This window comes from Ascaphus truei, chromosome 12 (genome assembly GCF_040206685.1).
Source record: "Ascaphus truei isolate aAscTru1 chromosome 12, aAscTru1.hap1, whole genome shotgun sequence".
Taxonomy (NCBI): Eukaryota; Metazoa; Chordata; class Amphibia; order Anura; family Ascaphidae; genus Ascaphus; species Ascaphus truei.
Window position 1 is genome coordinate 49,691,533 of NC_134494.1, and position 19,815 is coordinate 49,711,347.

At 44.1% G+C, this 19,815-nt stretch overlaps 1 protein-coding gene across 2 annotated transcripts in view; it reads right to left on the reverse strand.

Annotated features, from left to right (window-relative positions):
* Window positions 1-527: 527 nt before the first annotated feature.
* LOC142464250 (receptor-type tyrosine-protein phosphatase beta-like) overlaps window positions 528-19,815 on the reverse strand; it is a 158,311-nt gene continuing 139,023 nt past the window's right edge. For both annotated transcript variants that reach the window (XM_075567664.1, XM_075567665.1), the window contains 9 exons: window positions 16,296-16,349; window positions 15,901-15,988; window positions 14,155-14,245; window positions 10,065-10,138; window positions 9,837-9,971; window positions 8,563-8,682; window positions 5,639-5,799; window positions 3,954-4,089; window positions 528-2,824 (listed from right to left, as the gene is read on the reverse strand). In XM_075567664.1, coding sequence (XP_075423779.1) covers window positions 2,678-2,824; window positions 3,954-4,089; window positions 5,639-5,799; window positions 8,563-8,682; window positions 9,837-9,971; window positions 10,065-10,138; window positions 14,155-14,245; window positions 15,901-15,988; window positions 16,296-16,349 — 1,006 coding nt within the window. In that variant the 3' untranslated portion in view covers window positions 528-2,677. The remainder of the gene's footprint in view (window positions 2,825-3,953; window positions 4,090-5,638; window positions 5,800-8,562; window positions 8,683-9,836; window positions 9,972-10,064; window positions 10,139-14,154; window positions 14,246-15,900; window positions 15,989-16,295; window positions 16,350-19,815) is intronic.

Sequence of the window (19,815 nt, forward strand, 5' to 3'; positions counted from 1 at the left end):
ACAGTACACACAGGGCTGGACACAGTAACTCCCTTATGTCACAAGGTTAAGAGGCCCACATTATGGGATAAGAATATAGCGTATGCAGCATATTTATGTATCAACCAATATGTATTTTTGTATGTCATCATATTATTATTTATCTCTAAGCCAGCCCCCTTAAAGGGGCGTATTACTCATTTTGAAATGTATAAAAATGTGATACCAAGCAATATGTTGGCAGAGGCCTGAGTTCCTTGTTGGAATTCTGTTCTCTCAAATTGTGCCATGGTGCTGATAAACTCACCTGTTACTTTGAACCCTTTGACTCATTGATTTTATTTCTACGCTTTGACACTATCCTGTAAAACAAAAAACTGGTCGTGGGATTTGCTGCTTTAATTACAAGCTTCTTTAATTCATTGACTTCAAGCTTGAGGGTTTATGAGATTCCAGGATATTACTTGTACGTACGGGTACAAATGGCAACAAGAAACATTTACATGTTGAAGTGTCTATTGACACCATCTTCAAGTAACCAAGCTCTCTTATAAATAATTAGTGTTTTAATTTTTTGGAAATTTCCCCACAAAGATACTATGATACACAATTAACAGACCGTAAAATGATTAATCAAATTATGCACCACTTAGAAACGTTAAATATACATACAAACAGATATTTCTGAAGTGCTATATCCTTAAACAAAGACACATTGTAGAAAGTATAACAAGTCATGCGAACAGGTTCAGAAACAAATAGTTTTTTTAAAACAGGGTATTCTAAATTGTAAAACAGCAAAAATGTAAATCTCAATTAATTTTTGGTCCGATAAAACATTTAGCACAAAATACAACAGGGTAAATCAACAATAGCAGCAGTATATTGGGATGATTTATTAACATTTTCACATTGTTATCTTTTTACATGTTAGTTAAATAAAATAATATGGCTACTGTATGTGTCAATCATCAAAAATATTTGAAACTAAAAAAAAAAAGAGGCATTTTGAGTGGTTCACTTAGAGCGAAGTGCCTGTTTTGCTGTGTTAATGTGTTGTGTATTAGTGAGTGGTTTTTGGAGTGGTTATATTGGAAGGAGCTGGGAACACACATTATCCGTCAGTCACCAAGGCGCACTGACTTTAATGGCTGGTATCGTCAACTTGGGCGCGATGGCGGGGATCGTGTTTGACTCCCGGCTAATATATTGAGAAACATCAAAATCTGCTCCTCACCCCATCATTCTCCTGCTGCCTTTTCCTGAACCAACAACCCAGCAGCTCAATGGCGGCCATGAGCTTCCCCGGCTACGAAATGAGTCATAGTTTTCTTGGCGCCGGGGGAAAGGAGAAAATCAATCATTTTTAATTATTTTCAAATGTACATTTTGAAAAACCTATTCCGTAGCCCAAGAGTGGCTACATTTCTCTCCAAGTTATAGCTTCTCACATTGACCACCATGGTAGCTATACAGGGCAAGAGAATGGTAACAATTTGCTGGCAAGATGCAGGTAAAACAGCTGGTTATACCTTGTAATAAGTACAAAAGTGCAGGTCACTATTGGCTTTGCATATTTACACATATACATGAACATACAGAAAAATGATCACATATCTCTGTATTTTTACATTATTTTCTTTTTCAGTGCAATAATATCCTGAGGTTAAAATACATCATACAGTACTCGGTCTATAACTGCACCGTTCCACCATTAAAAACAGAAATTATAACATGAAAGCAAATAGATAAATAAGTTCCTTGATTTGTGAATATCAAAAATAGATATTTAAAATAGAGCAGTAAAATGTACAAAATTACAAATAGAAAATATCACTTTGAATTTACAGTATAATATAAATGAATTCAGATGAAAATCTGTCTTTATTTTCTTACATTTAAAAATAGCTACTTGTATATTATTTAATGCTTCCAAAACCCCTAGATGAGAACCATTTTGCATAATGGGACATTTGATTCATTAAATGCACAATCCAGAACTTCTCGTCGGTAGAAACATAATTAAAATCTGTAGTGATGTAATATTTTAAAATGTGAGTATACTACTGATGTTTTTCAATAACAATTGACACTTTTCTACGACAGATCTCGTGCGTGTAAGACTAGGACCTATTCCTATCGCGTATTAACTATTTACAAGACGATTTCTTGGTTTTTAAAAGGAAATTACATCAAACTCCAGTAACAATGTTTCTAGATACAGAGTAAATTTGGAATGTGTTCTATGTGTCTTAAAAAGCTAAAGATGGCTCCAACACGGTCATAATAAAACAAAAAAAGATTGTCTGCATCTGTTTTGCCAATTTAAAAGAAGTCTGCATACAATTAAAATCCAGTGGCAAACATCAAAATGTTGTGTCTGGTACCGTCAGACACGTTATATCACAAAGTATGACACATACACATAATGTATGACACATTATATCCTTCCAGCAGACTTTATATGTACATTTGAAAAAATAAATCACATTATCCTATGCATTAAATTAATACAAATAAAATTAATCTTTTTTGGAAAACAAAATATATTTAAAAAAAAAGAATTCCTTAAAAGTGCATTTCCCTTTTCTGTTCAACTATCTGTTTTTTTTTTGTTTTTTTTTAACCTTGTCTCTACCAGAGAGACAACGTATTGGGGTTAATCTACTTCAAGTCAGTGCAGAGAGGGGTTTCCTGGTCACACCTGTGACTTACAGGTAGGGGGAGGCGGCAGGATATTCTCATAGATTCCCATTGCTCCTGAGTTCTGGTAAACTAGGTCAGGCTTCTCTCTTCGGGCTTTAACGACATCCAGTGCACATTGGTTCAGAAAGACGTATTGAGACTGATAGGGTATAAAATGCAAAGTATTAGTTGAAACATTGCTATGGAATAAAGCAGGAAATGCCTGAATAGCTCTAGTTAAATCTATAGGACATAATATGCGTGCTTTCCGCTGTGCTACCACAGTACAAGGTATAACAGCGCTATTCAACAGGCGGCCCACAGGCAACGTGCGGCTTAATGTAAGTCTTTAAATGTATCCAAATTTACATTACAATAAGCTTGACCTGCGAGAGTGTTAAAGTTCTCTAAATATACGTGTGGAGTACTCTTTTGTTGGTCCAGTAAAAGTGATCAGAATCCACCCTTCCCAATAGTTATTAGGGCTACTAGTACTTGTCAACTTGTTGATAGATTCTAAGGCGTCGGACATAGTGCAGGCGCGCACGCGCGAGACACAGCGCAAGGAGGAAGTGCCCGCCTGTCGCCTGAGCAATCTGTGGACTCCGATGCACTCGCGACGGCGAGGCGTAGCGGTGACATCACCAGGGTGGTTCGCGTTGATTGGCTCAAACGTTCATGTGATGCGGCCGTCGCACGAAAATTCTAATTTTTTGTCTTCTCAAAATCCTGCCGCGCCGCATTGCGCGCAGTATGGCCGGCCTGATTTTATGGTTTAGCATCGTGCCGCGCACAGCATCGCACGCGTTATGGCCGCCATCTAAGCCTGCGCACTAGATTGAAGGCGTTGCAATTTTTCGCTAGACAACATTTTTTTATTTTGACGAGCAACGGCCGGGTCACGTGCATGGTTTAGCCAATGAGGGCGAACCGCTCACGTGATGTCACAGCCCCGCCTCCACCACGCTTCCCTGTCACGCACGTAATAGGAATCCTACAGACCACGGATCGCTTCTCGTACGGGAGCGCACAACGCCATGCGCTCCGTCGCGAGCGTGCTCCTGTACTATATCTGAGGCCTAGGATGTGATGAATACAATTTTTGATTTCTTCAGTTCAATCACACTTCCGGATTTTCCTTCATTATAATAATTGGACAACTGAAAGAAACTTGTGTGGGGTTCCACCCATACTATTTCTCTTTACAGCTATCCAATCCTGTGGCTTGATTATACGTCATACAAATGACCTTGGTTAAATTGGCAAGCTTTGTGAATGAAGCCTCTTACCTCTGTTTGCACCATTAATGCCCGATGCATACGCAGATCGTATACAGCTCCATACACATCTACTGTATCCTCAGCTTCAATTTGGTTCATAATGCGATCAAGTGCAATTAAAGTGCCTGTCCGTCCCACACCAGCGCTACAAAGGGTTTAATCGTGCGTTAGAGCAATCACAAGATCAAACAAAAATGATGCAACAATGTACCAACTGTGGATTATGACCATGTGAGCTGGGAGGAATCAACCCCTGGTAGAGACAAAAATATCGTGTACACGACGAATGGATCTGAAGGAAAGAAGTGAGCTTCATGGCATATTGAATAGAGCTCATTCACCATACATCATTTGGTGTTCAGGGAACTAAAAGTGCCCCCCACCAAGAGTTTTTGGATAGCTACAGTAGCGACATACTTTATTAAAGTAAATGCCGGCGGCATGCCGGGATCTACCCCAGCTGCCGCCAGTAAAAAACGCGCGCCGCCGCGTTTCCCCCACGCACCCCCCCTCCACATCGCTCGCAATTACCCCCCCTTCTGGACCCCGAACCCGGCTTCTGTCATGCCCCTCTGCTTCCCCGTACCCCCGCTTACCTTAATTTCATCTCCAGGGGTGTCGGGGAAGCCTGGGGAAGCCGGGGAACACGGGGAAGCCAGGCGCGCATGTGACTGTGACGTCACAGTGCGCCGCCACGCGCCGCGGCTACCCGCTTCCCAGCCGCATACAGCCAGCGGCTTTTGCTCGAATAAGAGCTGCCGCTGCTGTACATGTTAAAGCTGCAGTTCATGCAATATCCTACATGTGTGTGTTTAATAAATCAGTTCTGTACTATGAGAAAATAATTGTAGCATTTAAAAAGTAATAATAATGTTTTAAAGACATTTTTAATGTTTCTCAAGTAGGAAGCATTTCCAAAGTGACAGCCCCTTCCCCTTCTGATAGGCTCTGGCTCTTGAGCCCCGCCCTCTCTCTAGCAGTGCACCAATTGTATCTAGTAACTGCCCAGTCAATCATATTCCAGGACTACATTTACTAAAAAAAAACGGAGTGCTTGGGCATAAAAAAAGACAGGTAAGCAATGCTGCAGATGACTTAAAACGATTTGTTAAGAGTTGAAAACGGAGAATACATGCAAATCAAAAGAGAATCAAGCTGAGCATTGAAGATGATGCCTATTATTCCCACTGAATCATCCACGAAAAATGGGATATGTTATATTATAGGCTAAAGCTGTAAAATTCCGGGCATTATTGAAATCCCTGCTCACTGATAGGTTAAAATTCCGGGCATTATTCATTCAGTAATGCCCAGAATTTTTGGCAACTTGCCAATTCAGCTTTCAGAGATGCTTCAGCTCAGGCCTTCAACTCTTCCAGCCAGGGCATTATTGGCCAGTAATGCCCTGTTCTTCGGGGATTATTACTTAAATATCAACAGCTTTGCCATGTGTTTGGTCATCATTAACTCCGATCGCAGGAATAGAAGGATGCTCACATCCAGTCGCATTGGAAGAAGAACGTTCCAAATGATTCTTCTAGCAGTACACATCTCTTAGACACCCCCATGGAACACCAGCACACGTTTTATTGTGCTTCAGCGCTCCGAGGGATTTCGTGTGCCATATGCCACTTGTAATTTATAATAAATACGTATAGAGGAGATCCATCTTGTACGTTTTTATGCTACTGTACCTGCAGTGCACCAGTGTAGGTGAATTAGAAGAATTTTCATTGGTGTATTCACACATTAAATTCCTAAAGCTTATTAAAACATCAGTTGTTTTCGGAACGCCGTGGTCTGGCCACGCGGTAAAATGAAACTGACGCACTGGATGGCTTTCATGTGTCCTGGTCTGGAAGATCAAGCGAAATATAATGTCAGTTACATGAACACTATTATTGCATCTATGCTTCATTTGTTATTTTCCTTACCTGGAATTAAACTAAATTAAATCAATAAGAATGCAATGTTTGGTCTACAAGTCAATATCTCTCCCCAAGCTTGCTACGCAAAGCAAAATAGTGTGTAGTAATGTACACAGAGCAAATCCTAATAATAAATGTGTATGCTGTTTTTTTAATTAAAATTATACGGGAAAACGAAATTCCACAAAGTGCTAACTATACCATTTGGTATTCTGGTGCATAAAGAGATAGAATATCTTACCGAAGAGAAACTGAAATTAGGAGTTTAGTTTAATCAGGCGCATGATCTGTACATTAGCTCTGTATTGCATGAGTAGGGAGAATAATATGACGGCGATACTATAAAACACCTCCAAAAAGATGGGAATATGAACATTGAAATTCTAATGCATACATCAATAAAATAACTTCGTGTACTGCAGTTGCATTTGGATTTTTCCTCCATAAAAAAGAAAAACTCATCATAATAAAAAAAATCAAAAACCACAAACAAACATCTGGACCTAGATTATGGCTCTTTTACTATGGAGCTGGTTGGCCAAATCCAACCATTGAACTGTCTGTCCCGGACAATTTAACTGAAGTTGTTCAGGCCGCACAATGCCATTCTCCCCACTGAAAGATCATGTACATTATATATGGCACAGGTATGTTTGCAAACTGCATGTGTACTCATTTTAAGTAATGGAAGTCTTATTAGATATATCAATGAAATTGCAATGTGGATCTTCTTCTGCTGATACATTATTTCTGATCCGGCCCCATTTAGAAATTAGTTGAAGATCTCTGCCTTAGATGCTTCGTACCCTTTTTTTTAACTAGAGAGAAAGAGGTACAGTATATTAAAAGGTGAAGCCCTTCAAATACAGTGACATTACCAGTAGGCCAATAATACCAACTTGATCTTTGTTGATGTACATGCGGCCTACGGTAGGTAGAGTAAAAGAGCAACTCAGGTGAAATAGGGCAACTTGGGAGGACTGTGGGAATTGGGAAGAGTGGTGGAGCTAAAGAAATATAGGAGCTGGTGTCAGGTCCTGGATTTAAGGTGCATTACACACTCAGAAGGGAAGGGGAATGTTTTTTTTGTGTGGGGTAGAGGGGACGATAAGTATGGCAGGCACAGCAGTCCGAGTGGACTGGAGCCAAGATGGATGCAGTGTTTGTCTGGCAATGCTTCAGTGGTAAAATGGGAGTGAGGAATGTAGCTGGGGCCTATGGCTGCCCCACCATTGCAGGCCTGCAGACATCATTTTAGCCAATCAAGTCTAATGCGACTTAAATTGTTGCAAAATTTTAATTCCATTTCAACATTAGAAAGTACATTTTTTTTTTTAGAATTCATGAAGTAATAAAAATACTGGTTTTGTCCTCTTTGCATTCGGTATCTTTTCTTACATGTGGAAAACATTTAATAAATAAATATCTTTTTTAATACCATGAATATTGATATAAGGAACCATAGGGAAAAAAACCCCAATGAGATTCAAAAACAAATCACAACAGAAGACTATCCTGAACTATTTAGCCTGTGCCCCCCACCTCCCACTCAATCATATTCCAAAATGTTTGAGCATTTTAATAGTTATAAGAGGGGTATATAAGAAACAATTGTAATTTAATGAGAGATTGTCTAATTAAAGTGGAGGTTTTGTGTTCCCAGGGACATCAAATGATGATCTTGCTTTGTCATTTTTGTGTTTCAAGAATTAAAACACATTGAGACGGATATTGTGAGAAATCCTTGCAGCAAGACTATATTTTTCTACAATCTGAATATTGAATTGAAGGTGCATATTCCTAAAACGTTGAGACATAAAGAACCCTACGGGCCATTAAGATTGATAGGCTGTAAGCTGCCTTATAACGTAACAGCACTTAATATATTTGACCCTAAGTCCTGTCAACCCAGGAAAGTTAATAAAAGATTAAGGGATATCCTCAGTTTATCTACCAGATCTCTTTCAAATGAGCCTTCCAACACTGGCCTGTGTGTATCCCTCATAAACTACACAGTGCGATCTACTGCAAATCTGTAAAGAAGTGCACACATGGGTGATGTAATATAAAATACATGTGGATGTACGCTGTAGCTTGTGCCACTTGCCATTGTAATGTGTTACAATAAATCTATTTACCAACTGAATAAAAAGTCTGACAATTAGGGGGAATTCACCAAGCTCTGCCAAGGGGTATCGGAGCTCGATCTCACGTTCACTGTGATACAAGTCAACGGTGGGGTTGAGCTCCAATACCCCTTATTAGTGAATCCCGGTGATTGTTGTCAATGACGCAGGCTATATATTTACTGTCTACATCTCTACATGTAGTCTGCCGATGTATTTATAAAATGTTTTACAAGGAAGAAATACATTGAGAGTTACTTCTCGTTTCAAAGTATGTCCTGGGCACAGAGTTACGATAACAATACATGGTTACATTAGAAGAACAGAGGTTATACAGTCAATTCTCAGACATTTCATGGACAGATAGAGTTGGAAAATTAGGTACAGGGGATAAAAGGGCCGGCGAGTTTCAGAACAGCAGCGAACAGCAGCAACCGGCTCACACCCGTTAGCTGATTTCACCTCTTCTCTAAAACTTTGAAAGATGGGGCTACTGTATACTGGAGATGATTCTTGTACTGGGCCACTGAATGTTCTGCACCCAGTCCATTTTCTGGTACTTACATTTCTTACTGTAAAGTCTCTAATTGTCCAATCCGGGAACACAGATTCTGATGCCACAGATACTGATATGCCACCACGATTATTGCTGTACTTTGTAGACCAGTATTCCTCACATTTTACCTAAAATACAAGTAGTGATTATCTGTATACGTATTTGAATAAACAGACACAAAAGTTTTTTTTTTAAATGAAACTCCTCCACTGTTGCAAACCTGGTGTGATATTGATCAGTAAATGTTGCATTTTAGCAGGATTTGTTATTAGAGATGTTCTAATTAATGCACACTGACTTTACCAACATTACTGGTTATAACACAGTCTTGTGATGATCAGGCCAATGGCTGTTGTGGCAATCAAGGCTTTTGCTGGGGCAATGGTGCACAATGAGATGTCTCCATGAAAGTAGAAAAAAAGTTATTGGGGGACTAGCCACCTCTCTACAAGTTTGTACAAACTCGAATGAAGTCCAGAGAATCCTTCCTATCCATATATATGTATGGCTAGAATGTACTTAATAGCCATTAATTCCATGGATTCATGTTCAAGACATTCAAACATAATCTCTGAAAGCCCTCCTTACCGTTTCCTTTAATCCTGATAGGAATCGTATGATAGCATACCGATACTACCAGGGCTACCTCAAGGATGGTAAGACTTAGAAGAAAAATTACACTTCTAGGAACAAGAATAGCTTGGATAAAGCTTATCCTCTCCATTTTGGAGGGGCAAACCATGTTGTGCTTACTTTCCTGTCTAGATCCTGAGCTGCTCCTCAGTAAGCCCTTGTGGAGGTCCAGGGCGATATACACTGGAACCATCATGCCTCTGCATTAATTCCTGGCCTGGTTGCTAAGTCAAATGCTTAAGCAATAGGGTCTTTACCTATGGTAATCCGCAGTTAGCATCTTTGGGAGCTACAATGACTAAGCAACCCTAAAAAGGCAGAGGAAGAGCGGGGGGACTGGAGAAGGACTTAACCAATCATGGTCAGGAGGAGACTATCAGATACCACCGGAATTTTGTCATCGGCATGCCTCTCTTTCTATTGTATTAGGAGAGTCCACTCTTCAGTTATGTTAAGAGCGGCTTCTAAACCGATGTCCTCTATCTTCATTAACGTATGTTTCAGTTTTATTCCAGTAGAATACCAGGCCAACATAAAACTGCCATTAGTCCAACCAACGTACGTACGTCAAATAGTGTAATTGAAGATAACTATGTATACAGGATTTGCAGTGAAATAAAACAAATAGTAATACAAAGATGTACAGTACCTTTCCAGTTTCAACACATCTGGTGAGCATGACAATGGCACATATATTCTTCTCCCAAACCATGCGCCAGTAATCTTGTACCGTTAGTGGCAAGGGGCCCTGCGCTGCAATAAACTCTCTTTTTGATTTATACCCCTGGAAAAGAAGCAGCATACGTAGCATTTTTAATAACTTTGAATAACTTGAAATGCCTGAAATCTTACATGGCTGACATTTGCGAGCACTTACTGGGATATAGTTTGCGTTGATGTAATCATCTGTTGGATTATTCTGAATAGAAAGCTTTACGCGAGAAATGTCATCTAAAAGGCAAGAAAACAAGACAGAACTTTAACTAAGAGTAGGTCTGCTAGCACATCGCAGGATGCTTGTGTAGCTACTATGACTTGGCTCATGGCATCAACAATTAGGATATTGTCAATTAAATGTATACAAAACTAACACCTGCATTTCTTATTAGAGATACCTCCTCTTACACTTCCATCTATTCTACCTACTATAAGCCACCACCACAGAGACACAGCTGTGCACAGTCTATATATGAAGTGGACTCTCTATTTTCGGCTGTGCTTGTGTTCCTAATGCACCACTCCTCCTCCCATCCTCCTTTTGCGATGCTCTTCTCCCCTGAGATGTGTTTCACTACCTGAAGACTAGCTCCCTATACAAGATGAGAGAGGTCTGACAATTTACAGCAAACCAGTTACTCTGACTCCCCCTTTTATCTAGTTAGAATCCCACAGGGCTGTGGCTATTTATCAGGGGACGTTAGGGCCTTTTTGCCTTGCAATGATGTTTAAGAAGAATTCACTGTGTTTCTAGTTGTCCATTGTATAAAGGTATTTCTCACAGATGTCCCCTTTGTAAACATTTGGAAACATTGTAAACTAAGACTTGAAAGTTTTTTTTTTTTAGTTCCCGTACAGTAGTTTCTGCCTTTTGTTTGTTTAAAATGTCCTGAATTTTCTTCTTCCCCCCCCTTTCCTAACTGTCTTTGTTGCAGGACCTATATTATATGGCATGAGAATTAGGGATGATGAGAATAAGATAAGCACTGCCCCCGTGACCTACTGTAAACATTAAACTTTAAAGCACCAATACTACTGTACAGTCCCCCTTTTTTCTTCTTTGAATACTGTATGTAAAGCCTGTGACATTTTATTATTCATTATATTAATATGACAGGGTATGTTCCATAAGTACCTGTTTCTCCCCACATAGTGTATCTGCTCTGTAAGTCCTGTTAAGTTCCAGGCATTAGCAGGTTAATTTATGGGCCAGTGACCCCCCTTCTGCTTCACTTGAAAGTGAAGGCAGGTAGGTGGTGACTCATGGCCTGTGTACAGCCCCCTTGTAGGTAGGTACAGTCCATGAGCCCGTCCCTTCCAGAGTTTTCTAGGGGAGTAGCCAAAAGTTAATGGTCTTTTCCTCAGCTCCTCGGAGAGTGAGGACAGAGAGGGTCCTTGTCCTCAGCTCCTCAGGGAGAGAGGACGGAGCTGTCAGACTTCCCCATGGCGGGGCAAACATGCTCACTCTAGGCCGGCTGACCTAGAGACCACCAGGATCAGTGCCCTACTGACGGGTATGAACCCTCCAGAATTCCTGTGGCTAGTGGAGAAAATGATATGCTGCAAGGAAGAGCTGGTGCAGCAAGCACTACAATAAAATCCGTTCAGCGATACATCTGCCTCTGGTGTCAGTTCCTGGGCAGGAGGGGTATGAGAGTGCAGTGATGGGGCTGACACACACACCCCGTGGGTTCCATCACAACTGGAGGCGCTGATACCAACCCAGAAGAACCAAGAGACCTGTCCGAGCCTGTCCTGTTTCTGTCTCATTACCATGTAGCAGACCACTCAGTACTCCTGCAGCCTACGGGTAGAGCACCACACACACCCGGTAATATGCCTATTCCCCAGCACTGGTCCCTATGTGAGGTTGGGTGGGGGGGGGAGGGAGGGCGGGGGAACCATGTTACATTTAGTTTAGTTTGTTGTATATGGAAAGTGTGTGACAATGTATAATTCTACTTTCTTACCTAAACTGTCAATCGCTTGGTGCGCCTGTTATAAATCTGTAAAAATCCTGATTGTGTGACTAACATAATTGCTGCTTCAGTGAGTGTAACTCAGCAGCTACAATGTATCCTTATATTACTGAGGTAACATCATCTATTGTTACAGTTTGCAGCGCAAACTGCTGGGAATATTGGCAACACATTATCCCAAACAGGATAGAGTTATAAAGATCTGGCACTGCTGGGGAGGTGGGCTAAACCTGCTATAGAAACCACAGGATGCTTTAAAACCCGTTAAAAATGGCGTTGAGTTGAATTTTAAAAATACAGTAAATATTATCTAATACTACAGAACTGATTTAAAAATGTTTTATTGTTGTAAAATAAAAAGATTGAGAATACCACTACTAATCACCCCGATTTATCCTACAATGGGCCATTTCATAAGAGTGAGAGAATGGCATTTCCAAGTGAAAACACAAACCCATCTGGTCTGATTCATAAAACAGTTCTCACGTGTCCAAATCTTGCAAAGAGTGTCATTTAACTGGCAATTTTGTCTGGAAATGTTTTTTTGCACATGCTCTAGAGCAGCAGTGCGCAAACTGGGGGGCGCGGGGTATACAGAGGCCCCACGCGCTTCCCGAAGGCGCTTAAATTAAGTGCTGGGGGAGCTGCAGGGGCCACTGCCTTGGCTCCGGCGTCTTCTTAGATGCGTCACCATTGCAATGCGGCGTCAAATGACGCCGCGAGGGCATGTGACGTCGCGTTGCTATGGCAACGTGATATCGTGCCGCCGGAGCCAACGCTGAAGCCAAGGTAAGTGGGGGTGGGAGGGGGGTCACGAAGAGAGGGGGACCGTCGGCAGGGGGGCGCAGGAAAAAAAAGTTTGCACCCCCCTGCTCTAGAGCTTGCCCTCTGTGTGGTTTCTTACTTGCTGCTATGCTATTTCACTGAGCATTAAAACTTTTTCTTTTGCGATCCAGTCTACCATCCCTTTTTTTGCTGTGCACCGTGTCACCCCACCCCATGGGAGGACTTCCGATATCTCCGTACTTCGATTAAAAATACTGTGGCAGCTGTGATGCTAAAACTATAATATCTTGCGTATAGACACCTGCTTTCAGACATTGAGCCGCACAGCACTGTAGCATTCAGTTTCCCCCATAGGCAAAGACATTCACTTTACCATCTGCCGGACACACGCTGAACTGCAACCACACAAATAATAATTCCGTCTGGCCACTAAATAAATTCGGACGGAGCAGGGGCAACACGCCGCGGAGAGGCACAAATTTCCCCGCAGAAAGCAAACAGACTGCTTAGGCCTTGCCCCCGCTGCCTACGACAGCGTCCGCTGTGGCAGACGCTGCACACACGAGAGCCCTCCCCGCAATGGCGCCGGGCCCGCTGCGAGGGGGGGCTGCAGCGCTCGCGCGAGAGCTACTCCTGCTCTCAATAGAATTGAGAGCAGGACTCGCGTCGAGCGATTAGGCACGCCCCCGGCGGTTCAGCCAACGAGGGCGAACCTGCCGGGTGACGTCATGGCCGCGCCCCCGTCACTCCTCCGCCACGCCCCCCTCCGGTCTCTCTTCCTGCAGTGAGCTGCAGACCGGGGAATCGACTGAACGCGCCGCCAAAAGCGCGGGCGCGCGTTACAGCGGAGAGACCGGGGCCTCAGCCTTAGGGATCGTCCGTGGAGGCTAATACAAACCAAAGGCCCCATCTGTATATACAAATGCTGCACCCCTTCCCCCTCCTCCCCCCTGTGATTTTACATAATTATATGTATCGATGTACCCCACTCCTGTTTCTTTTGTGTATCCCCACTCCCCAATAGCCCTGCAAAACAATTAATAGAAAATGTAAGAAACAAAAAAAACAAATACAGAAACTAGACATGGGTGAAATCGGGTGTGTTAAATCAGAAACGTACATTCCAAAACCCATTATAAAACCCTAACCCCCCAAATTATTTATAACCAAAACCACTCCCGTGCAGTTAAAAACTTGGGGTGATTATCGACATATTGTTTTTCAATGATATTAATTAAGTTTCCTAATTGGTTTTATGCTTTTAAATTAGTTTTAAGAATGTGTTATGTTGTTTTTAGCATTGTCCAGCTTTTTTTAGTTTCTCCCATATTTTTGTAAAAGTATAAAGCCAAATCCATCAAATTGTGGCACATCAGAACAAAAACGCCCATTTTTTGTTAGGTCCATAAAATAATTATTAATTTTTTTTTATTACCGCCAAAGTCAAAACACAGGTGGAAGTTCCTACGCCCAGCAGGTACTCACATGGCAACACGTTAGAGTATCTGTTCTTCTCTTTATTCTCTGGAATTTCAGCTGTGGCTTTTGATTGAGTGACACCAACAGATGCAAAGCTCTAAATAAAAAAAATATATAAAAAATCCAATATTTCACTTTTTTTAATGCAATAATCCCCTATTCAATGATTTTTTTTCCATTTTATCTTACCTGAACCAGAGGATCCCCCGTACGCATGTTCATATGGATTTCGTTATCCTCACCCTGCATTTCACTTTTTCCTATTTTACAGTGCACTTGTTGGTTTCTTTTAATATTTGTCTATTGGGGTGGGGTGGGAGGGGGGGACTTCTGTCTTATTTGGTCCTAACAGACCGATAACATTCCCGTTCAATGGATTGGCCGGCAGGAAAAGCAGAATAAACTAGGTTGCTATCTTACAAACACGAGCCCCCCAAGTTCTGGAGATAACTCACATCCAGCATCCTATTACTTTGGGAATGTAAAATGTCTGGAAATGGATTAAGCAATTGCAGGGGACTGAGAGGTCACTCTTTTGGACTAACTTACTGGAAGAAGACAGGTCGGCAACTCTGATTGTGAGCGGGCCTCAGGGGCCGCAGACCACATGTTGCCAGGCAACCAATAAGGCTGCTGCATTTATAACAGTTATAACAGTTAGGACAGTTAGAGCAGTTAGCCAGTTAGGAGCAGGACAGAAAAGGGATAGGTAAGGTCCAGGGAGAAGTGCTCTGTTGGACTAGGACAGAGTATCCCCCTTTCACGTCCTAGCTAGACCCCGACCATCTCTAGCTTGTGGTGCTATAGGGAATGCCCCCTCAGATAGGAACACGCCCCTTAGCCTGTTAGTGCTAGTACCCTTGTACCGGTGATGGACACACGCGGTGTGCGTGGCCTGCATCAGGGGCCAGACCAGGCCCTCATCTCAGAGACTATCTAAAGGTGGGACGCTCCGGCTGGAGGCCACCCCGCGCGGAGGCGGATCTTCGGTGGAACAGTCTGACCGTTACTTGGCCTTACTCAGCGACCCCCTGGGGCTGGAGCTCTGGCCAGGTATTTTCCACAAGTGCACCAACACATCGTGGGGGGCAGCGCTGTATCACACTTGGGGCAGGATAGGCCTTCGTGGCCTGGACACTAGGACACTGGTGCCCCTGCACCCAATTACTGTGGGAATACACCACGGGTCCGTATAAACTATACTGTATATGTATATTGTGTGTTCATGGTTATTGTTTAGTACCTTCCAGTAAATACTGTTACCCATACTGTGTGTGTATTACTGGGTATATTGTCTTGGGAGGGGCCATCCTACTACATAAGGATCCCTCTCAGGTGGAGGCGCTGTTAGTAGATATTGATACACACCCCAGGCTCCCCGTGGTGGAGGATCAGGCCTCCTGTTTGCCGCGCAGGTATTAGCAGCACACAGTCGCCCTGACACCGGGGAAAGGGGGATATATATATAGCCCCCTTTCCCTGGTGTCAGGGCGACTATGTGTGCTGCTATATATATGCATAAGCTTATTTTCGATCACAGTATGTCCCTATTGTTATTAGTTAATTGATCAAGGTCATAACACAGAATTGTCATCAAAAAGGGATAATGGCCCATGTTTAGTAAGTAGTGCTAATCCATAAAACGCCTTCCAGTGCCGGAAGACAAAATATGGCCCATTCACTTGAATAGTCTGCTAGGTGTCATTCTGGAAACCGCTTACTATTTATGTGCCAACGTGTTAAAACACTTACTTCATACTCTTCACTGAAGCCTAGATTCGTGTTGGCTTGCTGCCTCCTGAAGTGGGACTCAAAATGTTCGGTCTTTATAGCATGTGATCTGAAACATTTAAGCAGAAATCGATACGACACTTAACACACAGCTTAAAAACAAAAATGGATTACATTGGTTGAAAATGCTAATTACTTACCTTTTCACACTTTTTCAAAGAGAATATGAAATGAACACATGAATAAACCAAAATATTCTGAATAAAAAAGCACGCCATTTTTAAATGTGCGTCAAATTATTTGGCAAAAAGATGAGTTGGTATTTGTATTGAAATGTAATTTAAAAATACATTTGAAAAATCAAACATATTTAATACTTTTAAAACGATATATATATATACATAGATAGAACTTACTTGATTTTTTTAATTGAGATGTCATTGTTTCCTGTGTTTTTTTTCCCTCCTTGTCTGTAGAGAATGAAAGAAACACTGATTTAGTCAGTTATCCAGGCAAAACGTACAACAACAACAAAGTAACAAACCCCTATCCCTATGCAATGGATCACTTACTTCCCTGCACCCTATCTCTATTAAAGGGAAACAAAGTAACAAACCCCTATCCCTATGCAATGGATCACTTACTTCCCTGCACCCTATCTCTATTAAAGGGAAACAAAGTAACAAACCCCTATCCCTATGCAATGGATCACTTACTTCCCTGCACCCTATCTCTATTAAAGGGAAACAAAATAAAATTAAATGGAAAAAACGCCCCTTGTGTTCCTGCTTTAACGGAGCAATGCAAGCCGTTTTTTTTTAACCCAAGATTGCTGGAGGAGATCTGCACAGCTAACCCCCATTCATTTGAGCTCCTTGAACCCTCTGCTTCAGTAGATACTTACCTCCATAGGGGGCGCTAGTAGCTGCTCCGAGCTTTAAACTTTAAAACTCCCTCGTCACGTGGACCAATAGGAAGCCGAACCTGATGACGTCACGGCTCCCTATTGGCTCACAGGGTGTGGGAGCTTAGAACAGGAGCCACTATATGATGCCTGGTAGCCGAGCAGATGCATCTCGCAGCACGGATCAGCTGGTAGTATGGGTAGTATAGCTCGCACAGCAGTATGGGAGGAGTCTGCAGTTACAGAACCTTTAAGATCTCGCCTGGTATGCAAGGTAGGCCCCGGTAACTCCGCTGCAATGCGCGCCCGCGAGATTGGCGGCGCGTGCAGACGATTCCCCGGTCTGCAGCTCACTGCAGGGTGAGAGACCGGGGGGGGGGGGGCGTGGCGGGGAGTGACGGGGGCTCGGCCATGACGGCACTGGGCAGGTTTGCCCTCATTGGCTGAACCGCCGGGGGGCGTGCCGTATCACTCGACGCGAGTCCTGCTCTCAATTCTATTGAGAGCAGGAGCAACTCTCGCCACAGCGCTGCAGCCCCCCCTCGCAGCGGGCCCGGCGCCATTGAGGGGAGGGCTCTCGTCCGTGCAGCGTCCGCCACAGCGGGCGCTGCAGTAGGCAGCGGGGGCAAGGCCTTAACACTACCTGGCTGTGTATTCCTCAGTCTGGGACTTTTTTCTTTATCAGGTACATTGAGATAAAGAACAAAGCTTTGCAGGGGACTGCAAAAACAGATTGTACTCCACACAATCAGGCTGTGATTTTACAGCTGATTAGAAAGGGCTGAACCAGGATTACAGTTACATGCATCATTAATTACTCAAATCAGCTGGAACCCCGGTAACTACACCGTTATTACACAACCCCCCGCTATCACACACATCCCCTGCTATCACACACACACCTCCTGCTATCACACACATCCCCCCTGCTATCACACACATCCCCCCTGCTATCACACACATCCCCTGCTATCACACACACCTCCTGCTATCACACACACCTCCTGCTATCACTCATACTGTACATCCCCCTTGCTATCACACATAACCCCTGCTATCACACACAGCCCCTGCTATCACACACAGCCCCTGCTATCACACACAACTCCTGCTATCACCCCCCCCCTGCTATAACACATATCCCCCTGCTATCACACACACATCCCCCCTGCTATCACACATATCCCCCCTGCTATCACACATATCCCCCTGCTATCACACACATATCCCCCCGCTATCACACTATCACACGCAACCCCTGCTATCACACACACATCCCCCCTGCTATCACACACATCCCCCCGCTATCACACACATCCCCCCGCTATCACACACATCCCCCTGCTATCACACTATCACACACATCCCCCCTGCTATCACACACATCCCCCCTGCTATCACACACAACCCCCCTGCTATCACACACATCCCCCTGCTATCACACACATCCCCCCGCTATCACACACATCCCCCCGCTATCACACACATCCCCCCGCTATCACACACATCCCCCCGCTATCACACACATCCCCCCGCTATCACACACATCCCCCCTGATATCACACACATCCCCCCGCTATCACACACATCCCCCCGCTATCACACACATCCCCCCGCTATCACACACATCTCCCTGCTATCACACACATCCCCCCGCTATCACACACATCCCCCCGCTATCACACACATCCCCCCGCTATCACACACATCCCCCCGCTATCACAGACATCCCCCCGCTATCACAGACATCCCCCCGCTATCACACACATCCCCCCGCTATCACACACACATCCCCCCTGCTATCACACACATCCCCCCGCTATCACACACATCCCCCCGCTATCACACACATCCCCCCTGCTATCACACACATCCCCCCGCTATCACACACACATCCCCCCTGCTATCACACACATCCCCCCGCTATCACACACATCCCCCCGCTATCACACACATCTCCCTGCTATCACACACATCCCCCCGCTATCACACACATCCCCCCGCTATCACACACATCCCCCCGCTATCACAGACATCCCCCCGCTATCACACACATCCCCCCGCTATCACACACATCCCCCCGCTATCACAGACATCCCCCCGCTATCACACACATCCCCCCGCTATCACACACATCCCCCCGCTATCACACACATCCCCCCGCTATCACACACATCCCCCCGCTATCACAGACATCCCCCCGCTATCACACACATCCCCCCGCTATCACACACATCCCCCCGCTATCACAGACATCCCCCCGCTATCACACACATCCCCCCGCTATCACACACATCCCCCCGCTATCACACACATCCCCCCGCTATCACACACATCCCCCCGCTATCACACACATCCCCCCGCTATCACACACATCCCCCCGCTATCACAGACATCCCCCCGCTATCACACACACATCCCCCCGCTATCACACACATCCCCCCTGCTATCACACACATCCCCCCTGCTATAACACACACATCCCCCCTGCTATAACACACACATCCCCTTGCTATCACACACACATCCCCCCTGCTATCACACACATCCCCCTGCTATCACACACACATCCCCCTGCTATCACACACATCCCCCCTGCTATCACACACACATCCCCCCTGCTATCACACACATATCCCCTGCTATCACACACATATCCCCTGCTATCACACACACATCCCCCCTGCTATCACACACACATCCCCCCTGCTATCACACACACATCCCCCCTGCTATCACACACACATCCCCCCTGCTATCACACACATCCCCCCTGCTATCACACACATATCCCCCTGCTATCACACACACATCCCCCCTGCTATCACACACATCCCCCCTGCTATCATACACACATCCCCCCTGCTATCACACACACATCCCCCTGCTATCACACACACATCCCCCCTGCTATCACACACATCCCCCCTGCTATCATACACACATCCCCCCTGCTATCACACACACATCTCCCCTGCTATCACACACACATCCCCCCTGCTATCACACACATCCCCCCTGCTATCACACAC